At 36.7% G+C, this 27,890-nt stretch overlaps 1 protein-coding gene across 1 annotated transcript in view; it reads right to left on the minus strand.

Moving 5' to 3' along the window:
- LOC106079744 (LIM/homeobox protein Lhx1-like) overlaps positions 1-27,373 on the minus strand; it is a 173,629-nt gene extending 146,256 nt beyond the window's left edge. Inside the window, exons 1-2 of the mRNA XM_056005901.1 lie at positions 26,691-27,373; positions 9,412-9,960 (exon numbers count right to left, since the gene is read on the minus strand). Coding sequence (XP_055861876.1) covers positions 9,412-9,584 — 173 coding nt within the window. The 5' untranslated portion in view covers positions 9,585-9,960; positions 26,691-27,373. The remainder of the gene's footprint in view (positions 1-9,411; positions 9,961-26,690) is intronic.
- Between the last annotated feature and the right edge of the window lie 517 nt (positions 27,374-27,890).

A 27,890-nucleotide genomic window follows, 5' to 3' on the forward strand; every position in this document is an offset into this window, starting at 1 on the left:
GCACGTGCATTATTTCCAGACTGTAGGTAGGCAATAAGGTATGTAGGGAGGGGGGTAAGGGAGGTAGTAGTGGAGGAGGGAATAGAGGAGGAGTGCTAAAACAGTGAGCAGTGATTTGTGAACGTTCAACTCATCATGTTAATGTTGCAGGGGGCTTGGGGATATACAAGAAAGTAAGTACGTCTATCTATCTATCTATCTATCTATCTATCTATCTATCTATCTATCTATCTATCTATCTATCTATCTGTGAAGAAACAAGTCCTTTTACGTTTAAAGTGCCCTTTTAGTTGTGGAACATTTCAACATAACATATATACACGGCAGACATTATATACAGATCTCATACTTCACTAGCTGACTTCCTCTCTTCTTGTTTACACACTCGTCACTTCCCCCAAGTCCCCTAACTCTCGATAGCCAACACTTGACCGTGTGTCAGGGTTGACCACACAGTAACCATGTCACCACACTATCTATCTATCTATCTATCTATCTATCTATCTATCTATCTATCTATCTATCTATCTATCTATCTATCTATCTATCTATCTGTGTCTGTTTGTCTGTCTGTCTGTCTGTTAGCTATCAATATGCCGTCTATATATCTATCAAGGTGTCTGTCTGCCCGTCCGTTCGCGTCGGACTGTCCGTGTGTCTTTCTTTCAAGATAAATACGAAGACCCCAAAACACCTGAATGGTGTCAAAAAAGATTTTAAAAAAACGAAACCAATAAACGCGGAAGGATATTAATAACAAATGAATCTTTTGAAGTGTACATAACAAAGAGGATTAGGTCATGGCGCTGGAACTCGAGACTTAAGAAGCTTGTTAGATCTAAAAAAAAATACGGGGATACATTTATGGTAGCCGCTTAGAACTTCTTGCGTTGAACGCAAAGTGTAAAGCACTTAGTCAAGAGAATTAATTACAACGCCATCAGTGAGTGACAATAGGGCAAGGTTTAGACAAGAAATAAATGAGCATTAAAAAATAGTGCATGGATCTAGTTTTGTTTGTACACGTGCGTCCTGGCCCCTTGTGGCTGCATAGTCGTGCGGTTGCGCGATGGACTATCGTTTGGATTTATCGATGGTCCAGGGTTCAAACCCTGCCCTCTCCCACCCCCCGTCGTCTTGTGGAAGGTTTGGACTAGGAAGTAAACTATCTTCAACTCTGAATGAATATCCAAAACATTTACAAACATGTATTTGTATGTGTCACGTCTCCGTGTCTTCGTGTGTGTCACGTCTCCGTGTCTTTGTGTGTGTCACGTCTCCCTGTCTTTGTGTGTGTCACGTCTCCGTGTCTTCGTGTGTGTCCTGTCTCCGTGTCTTTGTGTGTGTGTCACGTCTCAGTGTCTTTGTGTGTGTCACGTCTCAGTGTCTTCGTGTGTGTGTCCTGTCTCCGTGTCTTTTTGTGTGTGTCACGTCTCCGTGTCTTTGTGTGTGTCCTGTATCCGTTTGTCCATATAAGGCAATTTTTTTTTATGTGTTTGTTTTGTTTCGAACTTTGACGCTGCAACAGTGCAAAGGGACGAAAAATTGGTGAGAGGAGGTGGGGAGGGGGGTTAACTTAAAACACGAATTCGACACATAACGCAGACGTGAAGTAACAGAAACATAGACGTTCAAGACTCTAGATGTGTATGTGTGTGTAGAAGTGTGCGTGTGTGCTGGTCTGATGGTCTGAAAGGCTTTTGTGTGTCAGACTACTTGTCTAGTTAGAGCGAACATCCCAGTTCTAATGAAACAAATGAAGCCTCCTCCCCCCCCCCCCCCAACCCTACCCTACCCTTGTTCTCAATCGCAGGGTCCACAGGCAGCAGCTGTTTTCAAACTTAGTGCAGATTTAGATTCTTTAAACCAGTGTTTTTGTTTTGTTTGTTTGTTGTTTGTTTTTTCAAATCTTACTGAAATCTGGATGCGTGTAAATATAAAACTGAAATCTAGACCGAAACGAAAAAAAAACAACACTTTATGATTAAGAGTCATTGCAAAGTTGTCATTTTCATATTAGAGATCTTCATCTATCGCAAAAAAAAAATGTAAATAGATAGTTTATTTGGTGAATTGGTGTAGAGAATAAAGGGAATATTGGACACGCTTTGTTTTTTTTTTTTAAAGTTATAATGATAATGTTTCTGCACATTTTAGCACAGCAGAATCAAGGTCTCTAAGCCAGGGATTCTCAGCCTGTGGGTCGCTACCTAGAGAGGAATCGTATTAAGGGCACTAAAAAGGTTGAGAACCGCTATTATCAGCTCTTCCATTGGAATTCAATTTTGTATTTTAGTTGGCAACATTCAATTTTAATTTAGCGTCCTTGACACTACTTAGGTTATCGAGACATTCCCTATATGTATTTAAAGAAAGTACTAATCCAATACAAATCGTGTGACTAACTTTATTTCCCTGACACACATGAGCTGCGTGGAACTGGGTAGACTTGGAAAACTACTAGAATCCCAAAACACAAATCTTAGCGCATAGATTTGAACCATACACAATCGCCTAGGCTGCCTAAAGCTCTAGCATTTATTTAATGTTATCATTACGAGATACGCCTGGAGGAAGCTGGTTGGTGGCCAATGTCCTAGAAGGGACCACAGGCAGAGATGAGATTATGAGATTACGAGATTTGAAAATTTTCGCTTAGCAGTACACACCTGACACACACACACACAAAATATGCCTCCGTAAATAAAAATCTACTATCTGGAAATTCCAAATGAAATGGTAAATTAAAAATTGGGACTTGGTTGAATATGTGAAACGAAATAAAACAAAGGTAAGACACACACAGTTGCATAATTAAAGTTGCAGTCTTGTTGTATTAGCTAGATCTACTTCTCGTACTTCCTCGGACTCGAGAGTTGCTCAAATGTGAAATATTTGTTCGATTCCGGCTCATTTGTTTCTTTTTTACCTCGTTTGTTTAAATATTCTGCAAATTTAGCTTCAGGCGTTTCATTCTTTATTTATGATTATTAAACAAACAATAAAAAAGAAAACATCCTATCTTTTATACACGGAGGGGAAAAAATATAACAATAAAACACCCGAGTGTTATAAAGACGAACAATAATAGGAAGAGAATAGTTGATACAAAAAAGAGAGAAAAAGAGAAGAAGAGAGAGATGGAAAGAGAAAGAGAGAGGTATTGAGAGAGGGGAGAGGCGCCCTAGAATCAAACACAACAAAACAGAAGTCTTTCGTTTAAAACAACGATTGTGTCCGGTCTTGTCCTTCAAGACTCTGGCATGAGCTAACAAAATAGAATTTATTTATTGAGACCTTTTTTTCCCCTTGTCTTTGCGTCTTCATTCAAAGGTCTTGTTGTCTCAGCTCGAGGCTGTAGATATGGTTCTGTTTACTTCTGAATTACAATTATAAAATGATTTACGACGTAGATTTATTTGCCGCGGAATTAACAATAACGAATGTGAGCCATTCTTTTAAAAAAAATATATATTTGAAGCTTATTAGATATTATCTCTTTCTGTTTGGTTTTCACTGTCGCATTTATTTTTTAAAATATTATTTTTATTAGATTATTTTTTAAAATCCAAATTCTAGTAATTTCTCTATATCGTAATCCTGCAATCAAATTGCATAATAATAGATATAAATTTAGATATAGATATTTAAATTTGGATTTAGATTTACATTTAGATAAATAAATCACCCCTGTAACTGAAAACTTTAGGTCCCTAATGTTTTTTCTCCCATTAAAAATGTTTTATTTAGTAATAATAATCATAATAACTATAATAATCACAATAATAACTCGTCTCGACCCTGGCAATGCCAGAGAATGAAAGTAGTTCGTTTTTCCACAAACAATAAATTAGAGATGGGAAACGAACCGAACCCGAACCGAACGAACCGAACTCGAACCTCACTTATGACCGAACCGAACCGAACCCGAACTTTGAAACTGCTTGGTACGAACCGAACCGAACGAACCCTCCTTTTCTTAACCGAACTAACTTTGCAATTTTTACATCCCTTTTTAATATTTTGGGTTTAAAAAAATAATTTACTTCAATATTTTATTTAAATTCTAATCATTCCATTATACTTTGAAAACTTGGGAGGGGGTGGTGGTATTTTGAAAAAAAAAAAGCGGCGCGCTTTGATTCCCATGGGTTTTTCCGTACGTGCCGACTCTCCCCTAACCTTGAATTTTCGCGGGCTGTTTGCAATATTGGTTTTGAGTCGAATAGGCGCCCTCTAATTAAATCTAGATCTAGATTCAAGTTCCTAGTAAGTAGAAAGTTGACAAATATTGTCACTTTTATTTGAGATGGCTGTTAGTTGAGAGTAGAATATTTTTTGACGATTAGGAGAGTGTAGATATAAATAAGTTCATTTGTGTTCTAGTTTAAAATAAATTTTAATTATCTTCTATTAAGTGATTTATTTTTACAAAATTTTAAAGTATTCCATATTGGAATATTATCAGTGGTGTAGCAAGGGTGGGGGAGTAGGGGGAGAAATGTAAAATCCCCCCGGGCCCCCACTTGAGGGGAACCCCAAATTAGTGTTTTTTACAATAAATATTCAATATTACGCAAAATGCAGGGGCCCCCAAAGAGGTCCAGCCTCTCCCGGGCCCCAAATGATGAAAAATTCCTATCTACGCCCCTGAATATTTTTACTATTATTCTGTTTTTGCATTATTGATCATCAGTATTTTTAATGCAGCGTTTCTCAAACTTTGGGTCCTCTCCCGTGGGTGGGGATGGTTAGTACCTTGAATTGGGGGATGGGGAGACCCAACTTCTTGACAAAAATGGGTGTCATAAAGTGTGTGTGTGTTTTTTCTGGTGGCGGTAAGAAAAGGTTAAGCGATTGATTAGTGTTTATGCATTAAGGATGATGAAATTAGCGTAATGCAAATGTGAAACGGCAGACAATCTTGAGACATGAAAGAGTAAAGACGTTGTTTTGTGGTGACCTAGATTTTGTTTAAATATCAGTATATTTCATTAATATTACATCTCTATCTCAAGTTAAATATGTGACTATTGTAATAACAGTTAGGCTATATTGAGTTGTTAACATAAGAACTTTATTTTAAAGTTTATTAAGTTTATATATTATTATAAGGCTTGTCTTCGAGTCCGAAGATTAGTTAGGAATGCAGTTTTTCCCATGGCTGCGCAGGCCCAGCTGTGACCTACATATTTTGCCACATCCAGGACCAGCATAACCACTGTTCGCAGGTGGTCGAATTAGTTTTTCTTTTCGCGTCTGCGTTTGTCCTCGGCAGCGGATTTTCTTTTGGTCTCAAATGTGTATCACGCGGCCTTTGGGAGTGACCTCCAACTGACTAGTTCTGAGACTGCATGCAACCAGGTGCTCTCTTCTATGTCAGCTAAGGCAAGTTGGCTTCTAAGCTGGTCTTTGAAGCGTTTCCGTGGGGCACCTCTGTAACGTCGACCACCTTTTAGCTCACCAAAAAAAAAAGACTGCCTTTGGCATACGTTCGTCTCCCATACGAGAATCCCTGCCCAGCGTAACTGTCGGACCATAAGAAGTCCATCTATACTCTATACTATCCTTACCGGTAAAAATATAAAACACCTATATTGGTTCAATTGTACTAGCTGTTTGTAAGCGACAAACCAACGACCAACTAACAAAGAGAGGGGACATTGAAAAAAAAAGTTATATTTTTAGTGTAACTTATCTGAATATTAGTATAATTACATGCTTGAAAATTAAAATATATTAAGTGAAGATGTCATTTTATCTTCTAATAAGACCTTGTCAACTGAAGACTGCTGTTTGCGAGGCGCGTATGCACAATATGGGTCAAAACGTTCTGAAGAAAACATTTTAAAACATCTCCACTAGTGTGATTCTTCTGCATTTTTTTTGTCTCAGAATAGTCGAATTTCTTCCGTATATTGCAATTTATAATAGTGACGACTTATGTGTGAAAAAAAATCCTCGATAGAGACGTCTTTACACGAAGAATATTTGTTTAAAAAGATCAGGCCCATTATAGAAGGACGTGCGCAATATGTAGGCCTACCTAGAATGTCCCTTGCATAATTCTAATGGCCAGGTCTGCCTCTTTATTATTAGATTTAATATGGCCCTCGACTTTTTTTTTATTATGATGAATAGTGCGTTCTGAAAGAAAGCACATCGATATTAGCCTTTTTAAAAAATTCGCTTAGCGCCGAGTCACGCCCAGAATTAAACCACTTGCCGACTTGAGCGAAAACCTGCCGCATCTTCATTTCTATCTCCATTAAGAAATTTTTACAACGCTTTAAATGTATGTAGGCAACATTATTTTGGCATATGTATTGCCCATAGGCCTATTATATGTTGCAAAGTATTTGTTTTATGTAAAAATTCAAATAAAAAAGTTTTAACTAATAAATTGCATTAAACCTTATAACTTAATTTTGCTATTACATAATTTCATAACATCGAACCGAGCCGAACCCGAACTTTAGACCTGACCGAACCGAACCGAACCCGAACTATACTCGTCATCGAACCGAACCGAACTCGAACTTAAATCTGACCGAACCGAACCGAACCCGAACTTTAAAAGTTGGGTTCGATTCCCATCTCTACAATAAATGTCTTTATTATCCGCGAGGTACTTAGTGCTACAATTGTGCATTACAATACATAATTAGAGCAAACATTGTGTACTATAGCACACAAGACATACGTTCATACCCGAGTTTCTCTGTAACATTACACGTGAAATGTACAACAGTGAGGACAGTAACTTACAGTTTTGTTTCACGATTTAATTACCAAAAGGAACGAAAGAGTTCTTGTGTCTATTTGTCTTTTGTGATCGGTGACTTAGACAATGTCTTGTTGAGCGATTTTTTTTCCGATGCCTAGATCTAGCAAAGTTTTTTTTTTTTCTTTTCAGGATCTTGGTAATCTTTTTATAGTCATTTGGCAACATTGAAGTTCCTTTTAGAGCCCATAATTGTCTTTCGTTTATTTCGAATGTTTGTAATTTAAACAATGTATGAGTATAAAATTCTAAAGAAAATATATTCCATTTCGATCTAGATATATAGTTCTGTGAATTGAACTAATCAATCAAAGCATTAAATTGTAGTTTAAATTCAATTTCCAAATAGCAAAGAAGCGGTAAATATAGTTTCTATATAGAAAGTACAAGACATATAGATAATGGCACATTCCTTGTTAATATGCTAGGACAAATTTACACAAGTGCTCCTTCTTCCTTAGCGCTATTAGAGTATGGAATTTGGTTGCCTGATTCAGCCAGTAAAATCAATGACTTTGCAGAATTAAAGTCATTGATTAACATGCATGAATAGTTTGACCTAGGAATACGCCTATGACGTAATCATCTCCTTTTTGAAGTAACGTCTGTATTTTATAAGATACTATAAGATGGAAATGTATTGAATAATTATCAAGGGCGTTAAGGCCGAAATCAAGTGTCGATCATTTCAGAACTTCGTGATTCACCATGCGTCACAGAGCAGACGATCTGATACAGGGGGTCAAGGCTTGTACAAATGTGCAAACGTTTATTTGTGTCGTCTGCAGTCTAAAATGAGTCAGTTTGTATCGTACTGAATCTAGTTCCCGAGATGAGCCGAGTCCAATCGTAATAGTGTCAGTGACATAGATAGCTCTGAAACGATTGGTCTCAATTGAGACTCTTAATTTTAGCCTAATTATCTCTTACAGTAAACGAAAGTCTCCCCCCCCCCACACACACCTTTTTTTTAACTGAATTGAACGCGTCGGTTGAGTGGCTGTTGGCTCTGACTAGCCACCGTAACGCGATGATACGGTTGAATGGCGCCTATCAAACCAAGTGATATAGACCAAGGACAAGCGCGATCCGTATCCTTTCTGTTGCTTGTATATTCTCAGCAAGATCATATAAAGAAATATTCGCCTCTGTTTAAATATTACCCCCCCCCCCACTTCATTTTTCTTCCTTCTTCCATTTCGGACTTACGGCGACCAGAGCTTCATTAGTTGGCATGTCCATCAATATTTGATCCACGACAAGGTCATAAATTGTGTATATTATTGTCCGTGAAGATGCGATTTGAAAAGAAGTTTGCCAGCTGAATAATTGATGCCCCATGGCTGAACAGCGAGGAAGTAAATACACAGAATACAGCTGTAGTGACAACATCCGATGCTTTAACATTGGGCAGTCTGTTTCAGTCTTAACGGAAGACTCTAAGCAGCAGTCAAGGCCAACCACTCGCAAGTCTTTTCTTATGCGTCGACCACCAGGTGAGTTGTTGTTCTTGTTGTCTTCTGTCGTTATTTGAACTTAGTGCAACTCCTGGGGGGTGTCTGCTGATCAATGTCATTCATGGAAAGTCGATGGTGGAGTTTCGGCATGAATATAGAATATTATGGTCTCATTTAGAACTTTTCTAAAACATTCTTAGTTTGGTGAAAATGTTTCTAATCGCAAGATGGAGAGCAGGCTTTAAACTAATTCAGATTGAGAATAAACATTCTACCTTTCAGTCTAATAAAATAATAAACATCCCTTAGAAGATTCACGTTGTCTATCAGTGAGCAGTACTGATGCAGACCTGCCACAGCACCAGAAATTCCTCATTGGACGCTGTTAAGGGGAGACTACAGTGATTTTTGGTTTCCCTTCGACGAAGCTTGACACTGGCAGTGCCAGAGAAAGAAAATTAATTCATTTCAACAATAACCAAAACAAAAACAGCATAATGTTCTAGAAGTACAAAGATTAACGTACCAAATTATCATACCATAATAATAAACACGAGATAAATTATGCCGTGTAAACGAAACGAAAATTAATAATAAAAAGAAAAGAGTAAAAGTTCCCCTCTCAGAGCATGCGGCCTATATGGCAAACGATGCAAAGGTCATCTGTTTTTGTCAATCCACGATTAACGAGGGTGTCATAAAACCAGCACAAAGACCAACCACCCTTAGTTTTTGCTAGCTAATGACCGGTACCCATTAGAGCTATGTGAATTCATGGGCGCCCTAAAGATCTCGAAATTTGAAAAAACATCCCAGTCATCACCAGGATTCGAACCCAAAATCCTCTGGTTTGGAAGCGAGCGCTGTACCACTCAGCCACATCGCCTCCCTGTCATTATTCTGGCCACAGAAAGAAATGACCTTTACATGATCTGATAGACTGTTCGGTCTGAAAGGGGAACCCTTAATGGCAGCTGTGAACCAACATTCGCGTAATGATAGAATGATAGAATGTACTAGCAGACGATCTGAAAGTAGTTCCGGCAGTTGCAGAACTCGTCTGTTTCTTTCGTTAGTAACATATATTAAGTTACTTGAAATACAGACCATCTACTAACCAATTCAAATAGACTCAAATGCAGAACTATCAACTATCAACTATCAACTCACCTGAAAAAATCCGTCCGGCAGTAAAGCTTCCCGTCCCGGAAGAAACACTTTTCCGTCAGGTTGCACTTACAGTCCGAGCACTTTACGCAGGTAGCGTGCCACGCCCTGTCCAGAACATTGAGCAAGAACCTGTCCAAGATTGGGCGCTCGCAGCCCGCACATTGAACCATCATGGTTGAAGGTTTTGGTTCGATTCCTATCTTCAAGGCTTGCGTCGGGGGAAAAAAAAAAGCACAATTGGAGCTGTGCCTTGAAGTTGATCTTTGAGCAGTCTCCGGAAACTGGATTCCCGGATCTTTGAGCAGACGAGAGTTGTTAAATCCAAATCTAGTTTGATGTTTCTTCTGGAGACACCTTCTGTTACAGAAACAACCGCTAGATGTAGTAACAATGACGAGGCCGATAAATAGAGGAGGAAGATATCACGAAGAGTGGCCCCCAAGGACGTTAAATGTCCATCTCATTACATGACTTTGACAGATGATAACTGCTGCTTTTTATGGTTTGGCCATCTGAGGCCAACCCTAGTGGCTTCGACATCATGGCCACCTGCGTAAGAATAAAATACCATGTATAAGTGAATCTATCAATGAATCAGTCAATGAATTAACTAATTAATTAGTCTATCTATCTATCTATCTATCTATCTATCTATCTATCTATCTATCTATCTATCTATCTATCTATCTATCTATCTATCTATCTATCTATCTATCTATCTATCTATCTATCTATCTATCTGTCTATCTATCTATCTATCTGACTGTCAGTCTGTCTGTCTGTCTGTCCATCCAATTAAAAAACTGAGAAAATATTTTAAGTCTCTTCATCCAACATTACAAAAGATCATATATCTAGTTATCTGTTTATAATTTTTATATCACGAAAAAGATTATTGTAAACACTTTCCGGGTGTGTAGATATCAGATCATAGATCTAGGTATAATATGGATCTCTATTCACATTAGTGCAATGGGCAGGTAACCATGTAATGTGCTTAATCTTTTGCGACAAATACATTTACTTGTGGTGCAAGATGCAGTGAATATAATGGTATACTAGCATCTCTATGTCATGCTTACAAAACTGAGTACATTTCAATTTTCTTAATATAGTATTCTTGAGGGCCACGTTCTTTGGACTTGTAGACAAAACCATATTTTGCTATGAAGTTAGGGTTTGGTGTAACATTGGAATATACTTTTGTCGCTGTGTGGATTATAGTGATAGTTTCATAGTTGTGTCTGCGATCATGTAACAATCGTGTCAATAGATGCTTACACAGATTGATTGCAGTGTTGAAAAGTCTCAAAGAAGTTGACATTGTGTTTGTTATTGGAGTGTGGAGTCATTCCCCTTGGTAAGAAAGTTCATATCAGAGTGTTGTGTGTAACCTCGTACTGTGTGAGTGTGTAAATAAAATGGACTGATGAATCTGGCGTTATAGTGTTGGCGTTGTTTATAGTTATTAAGTGTAGCGTTTCTAGCTTAACAAGTGGTAGCAGAGCGTGGTTACGATCCACGGACCTCTGGGTTATGGGCCCATGTGTTAATAGTATGTAGAGCTATTCCCCTTGGTAAGAAAGTTCATATCAGAGTGTTGTGTGTAACCTCGTACTGTGTGAGTGTGTAAACAAAATGGACTGGTGAATCTGGCGTTATAGTGTTGGCGTTGTTTATAGTTATTAAGTGTAGCGTTTCTAGCCTAACAATCACTGGCTCTAGTGTCCATTGTCCCAATATTTTTACCAAATGTGTTCTTTTATTTTTTTAAGTTTATTTGTGAAAGTGAAAGATAGAGTGTTCCAAACAATAGGGGAAGGGGGGTAGAAAGCATGTTCCCTACTCCCCTGTCTCCTAACTACCCTAACTTTTCTCCCACCCCACCCCCTTCTTCCAGATCGCAACCCTCTTGGGGTACAGACAAGAAGCATGTTAAAGTGTTGTGTTTTTCCGTTAGTTTGAAGGCCATGGAATATCTCATCAGCGTGTCAGAAGAAACTTCAAGACGTCATTACAGCACACTCTGTTCTTATTTAGGTGACACATTCTTATAAAGCCCGCTAGGTTTTGGAGAAAGGGGGGGGGGGGGGAGAGGGAGGCACTACAACCGAAAACAAAAATATAATTGTGTCCACTTGGCGTTTTGACTGGACGCCACATGGGCGCGCCCCTCTGACTAAATATCCCCCCTTCACCTTCACACCGCCCCTCCCCCCCCAATCCATTCGTTTCTATGTCGCAACCCCGAAGCGCCTCTCTGACGCGTTTTCGCACCTTTGAATCCCCACCCCACCCCCTTTTCGTTCTTTCTCTACCATGACACGCTTTCATAAGCGACAACTCTTCCCATAACCAACACGGACCTGAAGAATCTAATCAACGCTCCTGAGAAAGAAGAAAAAAAAAAAAGACAGTAGATAATTGCCCATTGTCCAGTTGGTCGCGTGGCCGCTAGTTACGGGCACCCCCCCGAACCGCCGACGGACAGTACCAGGCTTGGACTATCATTAGCAGTGACATCGCGCTGACCAAACAACTCGTAGCAGTGTTGGACCTAACGCCCAGTAACGCTCCACAGACCCCCAAGACATTTCTTATAATACGCAGGCTCACTCCACAAAAACCTAGACCTACATGTCCTGCCACCAATCTCATTTTTTTTTTTTTTTTTTTTTTCAAAAATCTTTGTATGAAATCTATTCTGTATTTCTAGTGGATAAAAAAAAATGTATCTCTAATAATACATTTCTTCACAAAACTACAAAAAGCGTTTGATTCATAAAACAGGATTTCCCAATTCCACAACTCAATTTTTCTTTGAACTGTTTGTTTTATGATTCCAAAAATTTTCGGAACTATCAACTGTAAGATCTAATAATCCTAGATGGCAACGGTGTCTCTAAATGGCTTGATTCTCTTTTAAATTTCACTCTTTGCCCGCGTTACCCTTTTGTATCGCTGTGATTTGAAACTCCTATAAAAGAGAATGCTCTTAGTTCCATAATCAAAGAACTTGATATATTTCCTTACAAGAGAATGAGTCTGTAGGAGCTAAGAACAATCTCCAAGTAGTATCGTGATATAGGGTACTCAATTATATAACTAACTAGCAGAAATGCCCGGCTTTGTTTGAGTTTATTTTCAAAGGTAAAAACCAAGCCAATGAAAGTAAAGTAAAAGCATAATGTTTAGTGTATGGTAGAGGATGGATTTAACATCTCCTACAATCTGGGCCACGATTAAACATTGCTGCCAGTATCAATCCGACTATAATAAAAAATTGCTTAAACGGCCTTGAAATAATTTAGGTACAATACAATTTAGAATTGGTTTAATATAAATAGCATAATGTTAATAAATGCTACTTATGAGAAAGTGGTGGAGATAGGGAGCCAAACAAAATGTGTATATTGTAAATTATAATACTAAATACATAACTTATTTCCCTTTTTTTTTAAAATCCTAACACTGTTATGCATTATTTCTTGAAGAACCAAATTAGTAATACAGAATAAACCAAATAAACCAACATTAAGTTTAGCCACTTAATTAAGAAGATTGTTTATTTTTTATCCAGTCCCTCGGAAACATACAAAAGAGAATTAGGGCCATAAATGATTAAAATGAAAAGCTTCATATATTAACTAATACAGAGTTTATTTATAGTGCAGTACTAATTTACTAAAATGAGAAACCTCACGCTGCATCACAATCTTGAGCATTGATTACATTTGACGTAAGGAGTTTTACATTAGTCATTTGACTTAGCTGTTAAGTAACCAAGTACACAAATGGAATCAAATGTCTTGTGTTAATCAAACTAATGTTTACTTAGAATATTTTTATAATCGAAAGCATAATAAATCATTATTTTATGTCAGTTTCGGGGGGTTGACAATTCATTCCATTATTCCATGCAAAATGGAATCATATGTCTTGTGTTTATCAAACTAATGTTTACTTAGAATATTTTTATAATCGAAAGCATAATAAATCATTATTTTATGTCAGTTTCGGGGGTTGACAATTCATTCCATTGTTCCATGCAAAATGGAAGACGTCTTAAGGACAGAGTCGATGCTGAGACTACGGAGGGACGCAGTGGACGCCCAAGACCAACCTACAGAGATGCTTGCAAGCGAGATCCGAGGACTACAGGCACCAATGAAAGTAAGTGGGAGGACATTTTACGCAAGATCAGCCAGCATGGAGACCGCGCATGGTAGTACGAGCCTCGCCGAGAGAGATGGAAACGAAACAATCTTAGAGCAGAGAATCCGAAAGAAAGCTGCCCTATTGGATCGCCCTAAAACTTCACATGCAAAAACTGTGACCAAACTTGGTGGGCCGCTCCAGAAATGGGCTATCAGATTCTGCCGGGACTCAAGAAGAAACCAGGGCAAGTGGTTCGTCTGGGCGCAACCTTTGTCTTTCGAGTTAGGAGCCATCATTGTGTTTCCAATTCTCTAAAGCTGCCAGGATAGAGAAACATTAAATGGAAATAGCATAGAACGTAGCCTCCCTTTAGAGTGTCCACTGAGAAATTGTCTTATGATATAGCAGGTCTGCAGCAGCTAGGTCCTCTCACAACTAATGTGGAGAGTCACAAAAGGTGACTCATTTGTCACTAACTCTTTGGCTGATAGCACTTTTGGAAAATTGTGTATTATTGTTATTATTATTATTGACGATTGATTAAAACATGATTTGTAGCCAAACTAGGGCCTTAATCTTTTCACCAATAGGAATATCTTCTGATAGCTGAAGTAACCGGTACGACTAGCCTAGACCAACTGATTTGGATCTATTTATGCACTGCATGATTATTCGTACTTTATAGTATCGCGTTATTTCGGGAAATAAGGGATAAATTCAAATCGAATTTCCGTATGTATGAATACGAAATAATAATAATAATAATAGTAATAATAATAATAATAATAATAATTCAATATTGGGCAGTTATTCACTTATATATTTTTAGTTATGATTGTCAACAGAAACCTGGAATGATTTCTGTCCATGTATTTACGTCGCTTTGTTTATCAAATTGGTTTAATTAAATGGATCAATCAACATTTCATGGTTACGCTTTCATTTTACGTAAAACATATTTATCTATTCTACCTGTTTACCAGAGAGGAAACAAAATTAAGGTTTCGTCAAACAAATGAACCAATGGGAGACTATTGCTCAAAACGACTAAAGGGGGAGCTGCCAAATATGGTACGGTTATATTCTACGACGTTTAACGCCAAAATATAGAACGTATCTTTGCGCCTGCTACTTGGCGACAAATTATCACAAGCGTCATAACTCTTCCACTTGGCGCCAAAATTTAAAGGATAACCGACTTTGCTACTTGATACTAAACGCGGGTGGTATTTTACATTTACGCTATTTATTAATTTTTATCTTGTTTTATTTTCTTGTCAGTTAATTCATATGGAATTATTTTTACGAGTGTTGCCAATTTGTGTGAGTGCATAATGCATATTATTAGGTAAAGTCGGTGGGTTATCTACGGTAATTGTGACGCTTCCCCTTGCTCCCCCCCCCCCCGCGAAAAGCTCCCTACTCTTAGACAATAATATTTAAGTAATCAACGCCTCTGAACATTACACTTGAAACTTATGAACTTCTTGATGCAAACGTTTGCAGACGTGAAAACGAAAGGGCGGGAATTTTAATTTATTGATTAAATCTAGATCAGATGTAATTATTCTCTACCAAGTTTAGTTTAAATGAACTTTAACAAATTTATGCAAATTTAACCAAAACTTAGTAACAATGATATTAGGAGTAATAAGTTGAGGCAATCTCCATAAAATCGACAATAGGATGACAAATTAGTAATCGGTGTTGAAGACGCCATTCCATTATCAAAAGAAGCCTACCTATATAAATTTCGAATATTTTCTATTGGAGATTTGTACTGTGAACCTAAGAATGTCAAGGGCGATAAATTGAACGACCATGATGCCAACTAAATAAAAGCTAACAATGGGAAGTGGTTAAAATGTCCATTCTGCTGTAGCAAAAATTGTACAATATGTATCATTGAACTGTTTCAAATAGAAAACATTATCATCACTTCTCTTATTCTTTACACCGGATACACCACAAAAAAAAACGCTTGCTATGTATAGATTAGCCTCCATGTATAAGACTCTCCACTAGTATCACACTGTGTGCTTAGGTTGCCTGGGCTTATTTGCAAGCGTTTCAACTGTCCCTTCTAAATCGATATTTCTCGTTCGAACCCTGGCCCCGTCACCCCCTGCCGCCTCGAAGAAAGTTTCTAAGGGAATAGTGTAAGAAATACATTTGGGGGATTAAAAAAAAATTGAGGCATTTAAGATTGTAACTTTGACCAAAAAAAAAAACATAAACAAATACTTGAAATGGTTTCACCTACAGTGACATCTCTGTAGAGTTGATACCGCCCCACATACTAACGTAAGGCTGCCATATGTTTCAGAGTTTTATTAGTGTGTGTGCGCGTCTTCAGGGAAATCGTACCCACCAGGTATTTCCAATTGGAGATCGGACTTAATGCCAGACGACTTCACTAAATACTCCACCGGAAGACCAACCCCAAAATAGAGTTCTTAGTAAGTCTAAATTTTTTTATTTGTGTGTATGTTTATTCGTTCGCATGTTTTGTTTGGGGTTGCAAAAGTTTGGTTAGACTTGTATCACTATTAAGGCGTTTCATGAGAATGTCTTTCTTCGTACTCCACAACAGCTGCTCAATATACAGGTTAAAATGATGATGATGATGAAGATGATGATGAAGATGAGGATAATGATGATGATGAAGATGAGGATAATGATGATGATGAAGATGAGGATAATGATGATGATGAAGATGAGGATAATGATGATGATGAAGATAAGGATAATGATGATGATGATGAAGATGAGGATGAGGATGAGCATGAGGATGAGCATGATGAGGATGATGATGAGAATGTGATGGTCACGAAGGTTGTGTGCATTGCTAATATAAGTCATACATACTTACATGCATGTGTGTGTGTGTGTGTGCCAGTGTATGCAGATTAAAACAATGAAAGGTCAATACATATGTGCTACCATTAGCTCTAATATTTGAATCAGTCTGGAGTGGACGACACTCAAACGGGAGTTAATGTTGGGGTTATAATGCAAGACTACAAGGCTATTATTACACGGCGATTATACAAATATTAATCAAAAATATGGTTTTCAAAAAGTGGTTGATTGTATATATTCAATGAACCGAAATTAAAAATATGTTTTCACAAGTTCACATCTTACTTGTAACAATATGTCATTTTTATCCATGTGCAGAGTTATTGATATTCATCTGACTAGCACAATCCTTCTAAGGGCGAGTACCCAAAATGTTTTTTATAGCGATTTTGTTCAAAATATTCAAGGAAGAATTTATTCTATATTGCTAAAAATATTCATTAATATAATTATTTCTCAAAATTACATCTATACTTATTCTATCATATATTTCTTCCATATTTGCAGTTTGTCTTTTCAAGATATTGTTAAGAAATATTATGTTGGTATTGAAATAAATTATATACAGTAATATTTTTATTATAGTTACGTATTTTGAAATTTCGTTTTCAATCCGTAAGTAGGACAAAGAAACACTTAATTCTACAGATCTATTTCTGAACAAGAAAGACATTAACTATGACACTTCAATTGACAATATTTTGGAAATGTAAACTTTTGGAAATAGAGAATGAATCGGTAATAATAATTAGATTAATTGCACCATGAAATTAGGACACCCATCATTTAGGTCGTTTTCAGTGTAAAGGTCTGCCAACGTTGCGTCATTACAATATCGTCTCCGAAAAGAAGTTGTTTGTTTTTTTATTGCCTACATTAAATGAAAGGAAATATGTTCAGAAAGTTGGGGTTAATATATTATGCTTATAAACTAGACTGCTACAAATGATATATGTTTTAGACTGCTACAAATGATATATGTTTTAGACTGCTACAAATGATATATGTTTTAGACTGCTACAAATGATATATGTTTTAGACTGCTACAAATGATATATGTTTTAGACTGCTACAAATGATATATGTTTTAGACTGATATAAATGATATATGTTTTAGACTGCTACAAATGATATATGTTTTAGACTGCTATAAATGATATATGTTTTAGACTGCTATAAATTAAATGATATATGTTTTAGACTGCTATAAATGATATATGTTTTAGACTGCTATAAATGATATATGTTTTAGACTGCTATAAATGATATATGTTTTAGACTGCTATAAATGATATATGTTTTAGACTTCTATAAATAATATATGTTTTAGACTGCTATAAATGATATATTTTTTAGACTGCCATAAATGATATATGTTTTAGACTGCTGTAAATGATATATTTTTTACACTGTTATAAATGATATATGTTTGAGACTGCTTTAATACTATGTTTTAGACTGCTATAAATACAGTATGTTTTAGAAACTTATAGCCTGCTGTAAATGATTTATATTTTTAGAAACTATATAGACTTATATAAACGGCTTATGTTTTAAAAACAAACCACAGACTGCTGTAAATACTTCTTCTTCTAATTTGATTTCCTCTCGGAGCAGGGAGACAAGAACTGCAGTTTTTCTTAGGGATTAGACAGCGTCAGAATAACTTCGTACAGGACATAATTATGGCCTTGTCTGTGATGTATTATAGGCTATACGTTAGAGGCTTCGTAAACTGCTTAAAGCAATCATTCATTTGAAGCTTGTATCATTCCACTTGATGTGATGGCATGCCTTCCCCCTTCCCTGCCCTCTTGACCTAAAGCGATAATATGATAAACCATTTGGTTTAAAAGTGAACCAATATTAAAAGGGTTGTTTTAATTAGTGTTTTCGAGGGGGAGGGTAGAAAAAAATAATCACATGTATAAACTATATAAACTATATATATATATACAGAGAGGAAGATTTAAAAAAACAACAACATATAAACAGAGATATAGATATGCTATACAATGTTTGCACCATTCGCTAAAAAGCAGTTTTGTGTGGCCTGTAGGTCCGCCCGTCTGTCATTTCATCATTTTAGAAAAGGAAAGCGTTATTGAAAATCCGATTTCACCGTATTTTGTAACATGTTAATATCCGGTAGAAAGTCTACTTTGGTCTTGTGAATGGAAACCCTTTCATTTTAATATTAGATATGCAAACATTAATTTCTTATGTACAGATAAACCATTTTTAAGACAATATTGTAAAGACTTATATAGTAAGCTAAATAGATCCGCGTGATTTAGAACAATTTAATATTAGATATTTGATAGCTATTTGTAAGCATCAAATAACTACAAAAGGTTTACAAAATATGCATATCTTATTCTTTATGTATTAACATAGCACGTTCATATACATTTTTAAAACAAATTTATTAGGAAGTGGTTCTTGCTATATTACAGTTGAGCATCCAGCTTAATTATACAGTATCACTACCAATTCGTTCGTCCATTTGTCTAAATGTAATAAAATAAAATACGCAACAGAAGAACTCTGTCTAGCCAAAACTCGTGCAATAGACGAGCATCCTGCTTTGATGGGATTGTGGGTTATTAATACTTTGTAGCTCATAGTTTCTGATATCAACACATGACTTTGTTGTATGACTTCTTACTTCCACTTGTGTTTAGTTCCATGTATTAGCACATACTACTATAATCACTCAGTAGTGACATATTCACCAGCATATCCATCATATTCGCAAGAGTAAGGTATCATCTGTATTACTTACCAAACAGTGAAACCACTCGCCTGCTACGAGTTTATGTGCAAAACATAAACTACTTATTCTTAATCGGACTACGCAATGGTATTTCAAGTATATTAGTTATAATCATTATAAATCTAATTATTCGTGGTGAGTTGGGCTCCAGCCATACAATGTAATATTGATATAAAGGTTTCTGAACCACCTTAACCTTTGATTTGTTACAACTTTTAAAGTAGTTCCACTCTCAAGATGTGATTGGTGTACCATCAGCAATTACATAACATAGTACGAAGACAACTATCTAAAGATCTAGAAAGTGTGTAAAAGATCCCCAATAATATATCTATCTAGATACCATAAAGGATGCACTAAAGATCCCAAGAAGACGTAGGCTATTTAGATTTATTTAACGATCTCCTACAAGTTCTATGAAAGATCCCCAAGAAGGTCTATCTAGAATCTAGATCCCAATAAGGATTTCTCTGCAGTTTTTTTAAATTCTGAAAACAAATGATACAACGTTGTAAAAATCTGGTTCTTGTAGTTACAAACTTATCTTTAAGCTCCATGTAAGCTCAAGAATGTAAGCTCCATGTAAGTTCAATGTAGAGAGTCCCTCAGTTGTCACTGATTTATACTATAAAGAACAACGTAGATCTAGAAGCGTGAATTAAAAATCGCATGAGTTTTAAACTTAGATCTAGTTGGATGAATAATAGAAATCGAAACCATTTGACCAATCTTGATGAAATTTGGCATGAGTGTTCCTTAGATAATGGCGGAGACCGTAGTGTATGTTAATTGTCTCTCCTACAAGAAGGCCCTAAAAATAAAATAATAAAACGCCTAAATTTATCGTTTTTCAAGAACGTAACATTTAAACTTATCGGGTAATCCCATTTTCACAGTATTTTATATTAGCTATGTACGGGAACATGGCGCTAGTAAATAAATAAAATACTATTTTAAAAGTGAACTCATGCATATTAAAGTTGCAAGTCCGGTAAGGTAAATATAGTTATGTAGTATGCAAACACATTAGTCAGAATGTCTCCTCATAAGCATACCGAATATATCATGAAAATATTTAACCTCATACAATATTAATTTGTATTTTTTAAATTATTTCTGCTATTAACTTGACACTCTCTTCATGGCTGGAAGTTTGGGAAAGCCATGGAAATTATTATGGAGATGTTAAGTATTTATTAATATAATTTACTTATTCATCATCATCATCAAACTCCATTTGAGTGAGGGCTTGAGAGGCTCAAATCCTCTCTTGCAAAAGTCCTGGTCAGAAACCCTACTGTCTTGCGTAGTGCGTACGCGTCACCATACAGGTCGAGAATTTGGATACAAGGAAATAAGACTTATGAAAATTCCAGACAGGTTAGTAACGCAAATGTCGAGGCTTCGATCCCGATACTGGTAACTTTTTTTCTATTTACTCTTTCAACAGCGTCGTCAATTATGATATGCACATATGTACAAATTGTTATAGCTCTCTTTTTTAGTTTTAGTTATAGTGTTAAAAGTACTGAATAATTACATTACATATTTTTTTTCTTCACATTAAAACGCTTTAAAAAAGCCAAAGTGTAAATGATGTGCAATAGTTCTGGCTGTCCCATACCCTCGTGATATAAAATAGAAGGCTGCCTGGCCGTGCGGTAAGCGCGCTGGACTGTCCTTCGGTCGTCTCAATGGTCCCGGGTTCATCCTGCGGGACACTCGGACTAGGAAGTAGATTCTCTTCAACTCGGAAGGAGCATGCGAAACATAAAAAACATTTGTACCAAATAAACAATATTCAGAATCTGATATAGACCTAGACCTAGATTATCGATCTATATGTTTAATTGCGAGCTCTATAGTGTGTTTTGGGAAAAAAATATATATGCGTATTTGTGTCTTGAAAAATGTTACTTTTACTGGCCATTCACAAGACAATGGATTTCTCTGATGACCATGAGAACGGAACCAAGGTCTAGCCATATCTCTTTGCAAAAAAAATGTACGTCTGCTGAGCTTCAAAGTCAGACTGACTGTAATACGATGAGGCCCTGTTATCTATGTGCCGTGTAAGCTAGCAGTGAAGCAGCAGGCTGGGTTCGTACACACTTGGTAGGTCACGGACTTGTGTGTTTTAATGGTCAACGGTGTTACACTGTAACAGGTTATGTGACTTTTAAAACCGTACGTGACGAAGTGGTTGACTTAAGCGTCCCGAGTTCACACACACGTAGATCTAGAGAGAGGATTTGAAAACTGTATGTGTTGACGCCTAGGAGAGGGAAAGGGACGGAGCGTCTTGATAACACAACTCTTAGTGGGGAGTGTTGCAATATTCAGTATGGACGTTTTTCGAATTACCATATAAGACGTCTGCGCATAAGTGCAATATGAACTTTATGTAGTCTAGCTATGAGATGCAATACAAAAGTCTATGATGTCTACATATCTTTTTGTTATTTCCATTTTTATAGCTTTGACCTATATGTTTATTTGTTTAACATGATTCGAATGTTTATTTAAATTGTAAGATTGTTACATCCTAACCCAAACCTCCAATAGTCGAATATGGGTTTCGACTACCGGTTGGTTAATCAAAACAAACGTTTTTTTTTTCGGTCAGAATATTTAGGAATCGAAACTATCTTGCAGGATTATACCTGGAAATGTTGATGTCATCGGACCAGCCCAGTTATTATAACCGATACGATGTATTCCATTAAATCGGAACTGACCTGTATATGTAACCACACACGTAAGGAGGACTGCCCAGTTAAAACGTTAACCAACTGTATGAGCTATAATATATGGTTCGCTTATTGGATAAATAATTGTCATCCTCAATAAACGGTTTAAAGATGAAACACAATATACAGTTACATGTATTTAGAACGTCTGTTGAATGGAACACGGCGAGATCATATCAGTACCACTCCCATACAGTCGATCAATAGCCTAGGCCTAAGTCTAGACATGGTTCTATAGAACAATCCAACTTGCGCCTGTACAGCTGTAAGTATTCTTCTTGCTCTAATCTGACATTCATTTCATAGGACTTCATATACAGTCTATAATACGAAGCTACGCGTTGCGCGTTCTTCCAGTTTCCTAATCTTGATTATAATGAACGGCTTGACTAAGTCTAAACCTATTTTTTAAAATGCGTTACATAAACGTTCGCTTGGTTTTGAACGAATTCAAATTTAAACTGATATTATCGAGTATATCAAAGAAATCGATTGGATCTATTCGTGGCAGTTCGAAATATGTACTAAATCAGTGTTTCTCAAACTTTTTAAATAAACGGAACACTTCGCACATTCTGAGTATTTAGCGGAACGCTTTGCTTGTATTCCAAGAGACTAGCGTGATGGCCTACTCTTTAATTCTTCCAGTAGTTCGTGGAACACCTATTCAGTCCTCATGGAACACTAGGGTTCCTTGGAAAACACAGTTTGAGAAACATTGCAGTAAATAATAGGTAGACCTATGCTTTCCTCTCCCTTCTTGTTAGGGCCCTAAATGTACTTTGAATGAAAGAGATGCATGATATGAAAAGGGCTCGCTGTGAGAAAAAAAAAAGTTATCCCATAAACCAGTGTTTCCCAAAGTGTGTGTTCGGGGAACCCTAGTGATCCGCGAGGCCTGAATTGGTGTTCCACGAACTACTGGAAGAATTAACTATTAGGCCTCGAAGTGAATTAATCCCTTCTAAAAAAAAGAAATTTAAAATAATAATTAAAAAATAAGCAAAATGTGCAAAATGTTCGGTTAAGGAAAAAGTTTGGGAAACATTGCCCTAAACCCTTGTGAGTTGGGAGAAGGGTTAAGGATGCCCAAGATTCAAGCATTCTTAATGTCCTAAAGAAATTCATGCGTCCATCTGATCTTTGAGGTTTGAACGACGTTCTACGAATATTAGCAGACATGTCATGTTAAGTCATATATAAGCAGCTAATAATCCAGGCTACATTTAATCAAGCTAGCCATGCTACATTTACTGAATCTACATCTATCTATACTACATTTATCCAGGCTACATTAGCTAAGGCTACGTTTAGCTTTAGTATCCAGCCTTATTGTCCTTTTTGTTTTTGTTTGGCTATTACTATTTTCTACATCAAAACGCATATTCAATCCATTATATGCGAGATCTAAAAATTCAATATTTATGGACATATCACAAGATCTCAGGGCTCGCAAAGACTTTCCATCAGGGAACAGTATCAGGAAAGGCGGTCAACAGATCATGTATGGTGCCCATAACGGTTCAACAGACTAAGGGATAGATGTTATTGAAACCCAAACTAAACAAATATAGGTGCTTGAACCAACCCCTCTACGAGTATGGGTGCTACAGAAGACAGAGAACCCCTGAAAAACGCTCTAACTTTATAGACTACGCTGCAACTACGGATGTTTTTTCAATCTTGGAGACTTATTTATAATGCCATATTAAGTCTGACTCAGTAAACCAAAACCCTTAGCTTCCATGGTGGGGATTAATCCCGAAACGCTCATACACCATGCGCGTTATCTCTAAACCACCATATTAAAAAAAAACACAAAAAAAAAAAATCACTTTCTCTTGCGCTATAAATGTTTGTAATATATGCATATACCCTGTATACATTATAAGTAGGAATGTGTGTATAGTGGCTTAAGGGCTCCTGTTTGTCTAGAGTGAGAGAGTGTGTACATGGTACATGCAAGTGAGATTATTTATTAACCCTAGGTGTATAACAGCTGGAAAGGATAACTATGTCGAGAGTACCATTTATTAGAACAAGAGGAGACGCATTTAGTTACATTGCATAAAGCGTTATTACAAGTGCTGTGTTTCGTGTGTTAGATATATGTGTCTGTGTGTTATGTGTGTGTGTACGTGTGTTGATAACTCGGAGCCCGAAGAGAGAGGGGGGGCTCACTCGCCATGATGGGGGATGGAAAGGGGGCGCCGCGTACAGTGATAGAGAGCTATTTATTAATCGATCATCGACAAACATTTGAAATAATACTGCATCCCCTGCATGTGTGTGGGGAGTGATTGGGTGTAGGGGCGCGAGTCGACACTAGAGCCGAGAGGGCAAGTTGACATAATGACAGCTGTGTTAATGTTGACTAAGTTTGTTTTTTTTTTTCAAATAAGAAACACACACAGAGAAAGTCGAAATAGTAAAAGTCATAGATTATAAGGTGTTGATTTATTTATGAAGGAGCGCTATACATCCATACGGCTAGAATACGGTCTATGAGCTGTATAGATCTTTCAGCTCTAATGGACAAAAATGGGGAAAGCTTTAATTTACACTGTTTCCTAGACTTAACACGGCGTGTTGATTGATTCTTTTTTTTTCCGATCACTTTCATGAAGTGTATAAAATATGCATTATTTTTATGGACGTTTATATCCCAGGACTAGTGAGTCTATCATCAAATGTATAATTGTATAAATTAGACTTTTGGTACGAGTGTAACATGGAATACATCGAAAGACCAATTTTTAACTTCACCTTTAATGGCCTAATTATCCGTCTTTGATAGATGGTCCATTCTTTAACGAACAATATTTTATAGTTGTAGTTATTTTATACACAAATAAATATTCTAGTGTTTATATGTTGTTACTTTTTTGTTTTTCTATTGTTTTTGTTTTTTTACTTTCTTTATACACTTGTAAGTTTAAGTTTGGTACACTACAGCCAGGGGCGGATTTATGGCATTGCTGGCTTTGCAGCCGCTTTATCCTTCTTAGTTTGTCTCAACAAAATTCAACATGATGTATTAAATGTTAAAAAATTAAGAACAGTTATATTAAATTTATTTCTTTAAGCAATGACAAGTTTTAGATATAATATTCAAGTCGTGCTTTGTTTGAACTACAGGCGATTTTAACAAAAAAAATGGAAATAATAAATCGGGTCCTGGGCTCCCACTTCACTTAAATCCGGCCCTGACTTGAGTTTGAACATGAAATAAAACTGTCTCTAACTTCATATCTCAAAGCAGTACAAGATATTCATGTCTTTTGTTTTCGGAATGCATGAACCATGGGACAAGTTGTAACGCTAGAGACTTACTAAGTTGGTGTTGTGTATAACTTTATAAATATCTTACGTATAACTTTCTTTTGATGTTATACGAGTCGTTTAAATACCCGACGACAGAAAGACAGAAGTATCTTCTTGGTCATTGAATAAGTGTTTTAGTTTTATATTCAATTTAAACTCAACAATTATCTTGGTTATATATATGTATATATATATATGTGGAGAGAGGGAGAGAGAGAGAGAGAGAGAGAGAGAGAGAGAGAGAGATAGATAGATAGATAGATAGATAGATAGATAGATAGATAGATAGATAGATAGATAGATAGATAGATAGATAGATAGATAGATAGATAGATAGATGGATAGTATATGATACATATATTCATGCATATTGGACTAGCCGCTTATTCTGACTTCTGACAGAATACGAATTTTTAAAGTATCGAAACATATCCTATTATTGATGTTGAATAAGATTTTTTCGGACTCGCCGGTAATTTGAACCAATTCAATCGCGATTCGATGTCCGTCAAATATTCCCTATATGGCTTATATTTATTAGCAACAAGGATTTGACATACGTTTACATTATTTCTGTTACATTATTATATAAGCGTACACTTATTGAAAGATGGACAACGCTAAGTGGGTCAATGCTTGAATCATGGATTTTGTACATTTTGAACTATTTAGTTGTTTGTATTAAATAATACTTGTTTTATTTATCTTATGTGTGTTACTTATATGCTTTTTGAACAGATTTATTATTATTTCATTACTTTATGTTTCAAGGTTGGTATTTGAATTCTGAATACAATTCTGAACTGTAATTATGCATTAATTACGCTATAGTAATTGTAATGTTTATGTTTCAGTGATTATTATTTTTATTAACGCCTTTTTTTTTCTCGCTAGATGCGTTTGCCGGCTTACATATTTCATGAACCCCCCCCCCTTTCAGTATATAAGCTAGGTATAATATTTGTTATCATTTATTTTCGGAGTCGGATTCGGGAAGCAGGTAATTAACTTCAATTAGATATAACCCCAAGGCGTTTGAATGTGAACATAAACTGAACGGGCTTCTTTCTTTGTATACTTAACCGTAACCCTAACCAATACAATTTATAGCCATTCTTATTTTTAAAAAAATAAAATATTCTATCAATTTCCTAGACATGTTTTAATCTAGGTTTTAAATGATGCAAGTTCATTAGTTGTTTTTTTTTTAAAGCAAGTTATGACCGTCACATATGGTTATTATAGTCAGCATTTATACCTAATCTTGGAACCACAAATAGAACTGAAATATTTTGCCTAAATTATAATAAAATTAGTATACATTAGTGAACGATAATGTACAATACCAAAGATCTAGATCGTAACTAACTACTTCATTTACCACCTTCAGTATCAACCTGTTCTCATACCTTGGGGTTTGTCCTTGCCAACACACGCAGAGATTTAAAGTTCCGTGTGTGCGTTAAACCCTCCGTGCAAATGATTTTGTGTGTACTCCAAAATTTAAGAAAACACACCGAGTTTCGAATAAGCAGAAAATGTACACACAATCTCCAGGAAGTGCACACGCGCGTTAAATCAACACATTCAATGCAAAGTAGGTGTCCGTTGAATCCGTAGTCGAGATGAACATTATGCAAGTTGAAGGTCTGTCGATATTACACACACACACACACACACACGCGCGATCCCACACTCGTTGGAAATATGAAAGCACTATTCACAACTCTTCTAGATGCGGAAAAATTAGAAACACTCTTTCACTTTGCTCGCTTCTGAACACCAAAACTTGTGCAATATGCTTGTTTAATTCTACAAGCTAAACCCAACACTACATGTTGTTCTAGGCGTTTATATTCATATCCTGTGATACCTTGCACGAGACCTGATATGAATATTTACTATTTATTTTTATTTTAGTTCCTTCTTGAACGAACAGATCTACTCCTTGAAGTGAACGGTTTTGGGGTTCTCTCTCAGTCTATCGCCTCTCTCGCTCTCTCATTCAACAAGCCTGTCTGTTTACACAATGCAGAGCGGCTTCATCGGGAGAGGCAGGAGTCGCAAAGTTTCCACCAAGTCTTTGCCCACGGGCGCCCAATCAGCCTTTTCCTTTCTAACAGCCCCCCGTTCGTCCACCACCGATTTTCTTCATTTTCCCCCAACCACTCTTACACCGAAGGAGGCTGGTTTGACTTCCTCCCCTCTTTCTATTTTTTTTTCTCTCTCTCCCTTCGACGTTAGGCCCCGCCCACTTCTTGACTTTGGTTGGTCGATTGCTCGCTGAGCCCCCTGCGCGCTCGTCTGCAAAAGCGGGGTGGGAAAAGTGCAAACCCCGCGAGATCCCGCCTCAGGTTTCTCACGAGTTTGACGCATTGAACAGGCACGAGACCCTAACAATGGAATGGGCGTGGCTCTATTCTTGTCAATCACGTACCAGTCGCATGTCACATACTGGACACCCCCCCCCCTTTCCCTTTATCACGAATCCTAAGAGAAAGGGACAAAAATATCAAGCCTTAAACAAACATTTCTAGTTCATTCGATACATGTATTTGGAGATAATTACAATGTTTGCTATGTCAGTTGCAACTATAGGTAAAATAAAT

The sequence above is a fragment of the Biomphalaria glabrata genome, chromosome 12 (genome assembly GCF_947242115.1).
Source record: "Biomphalaria glabrata chromosome 12, xgBioGlab47.1, whole genome shotgun sequence".
NCBI lineage: Eukaryota > Metazoa > Mollusca > Gastropoda > Planorbidae > Biomphalaria > Biomphalaria glabrata.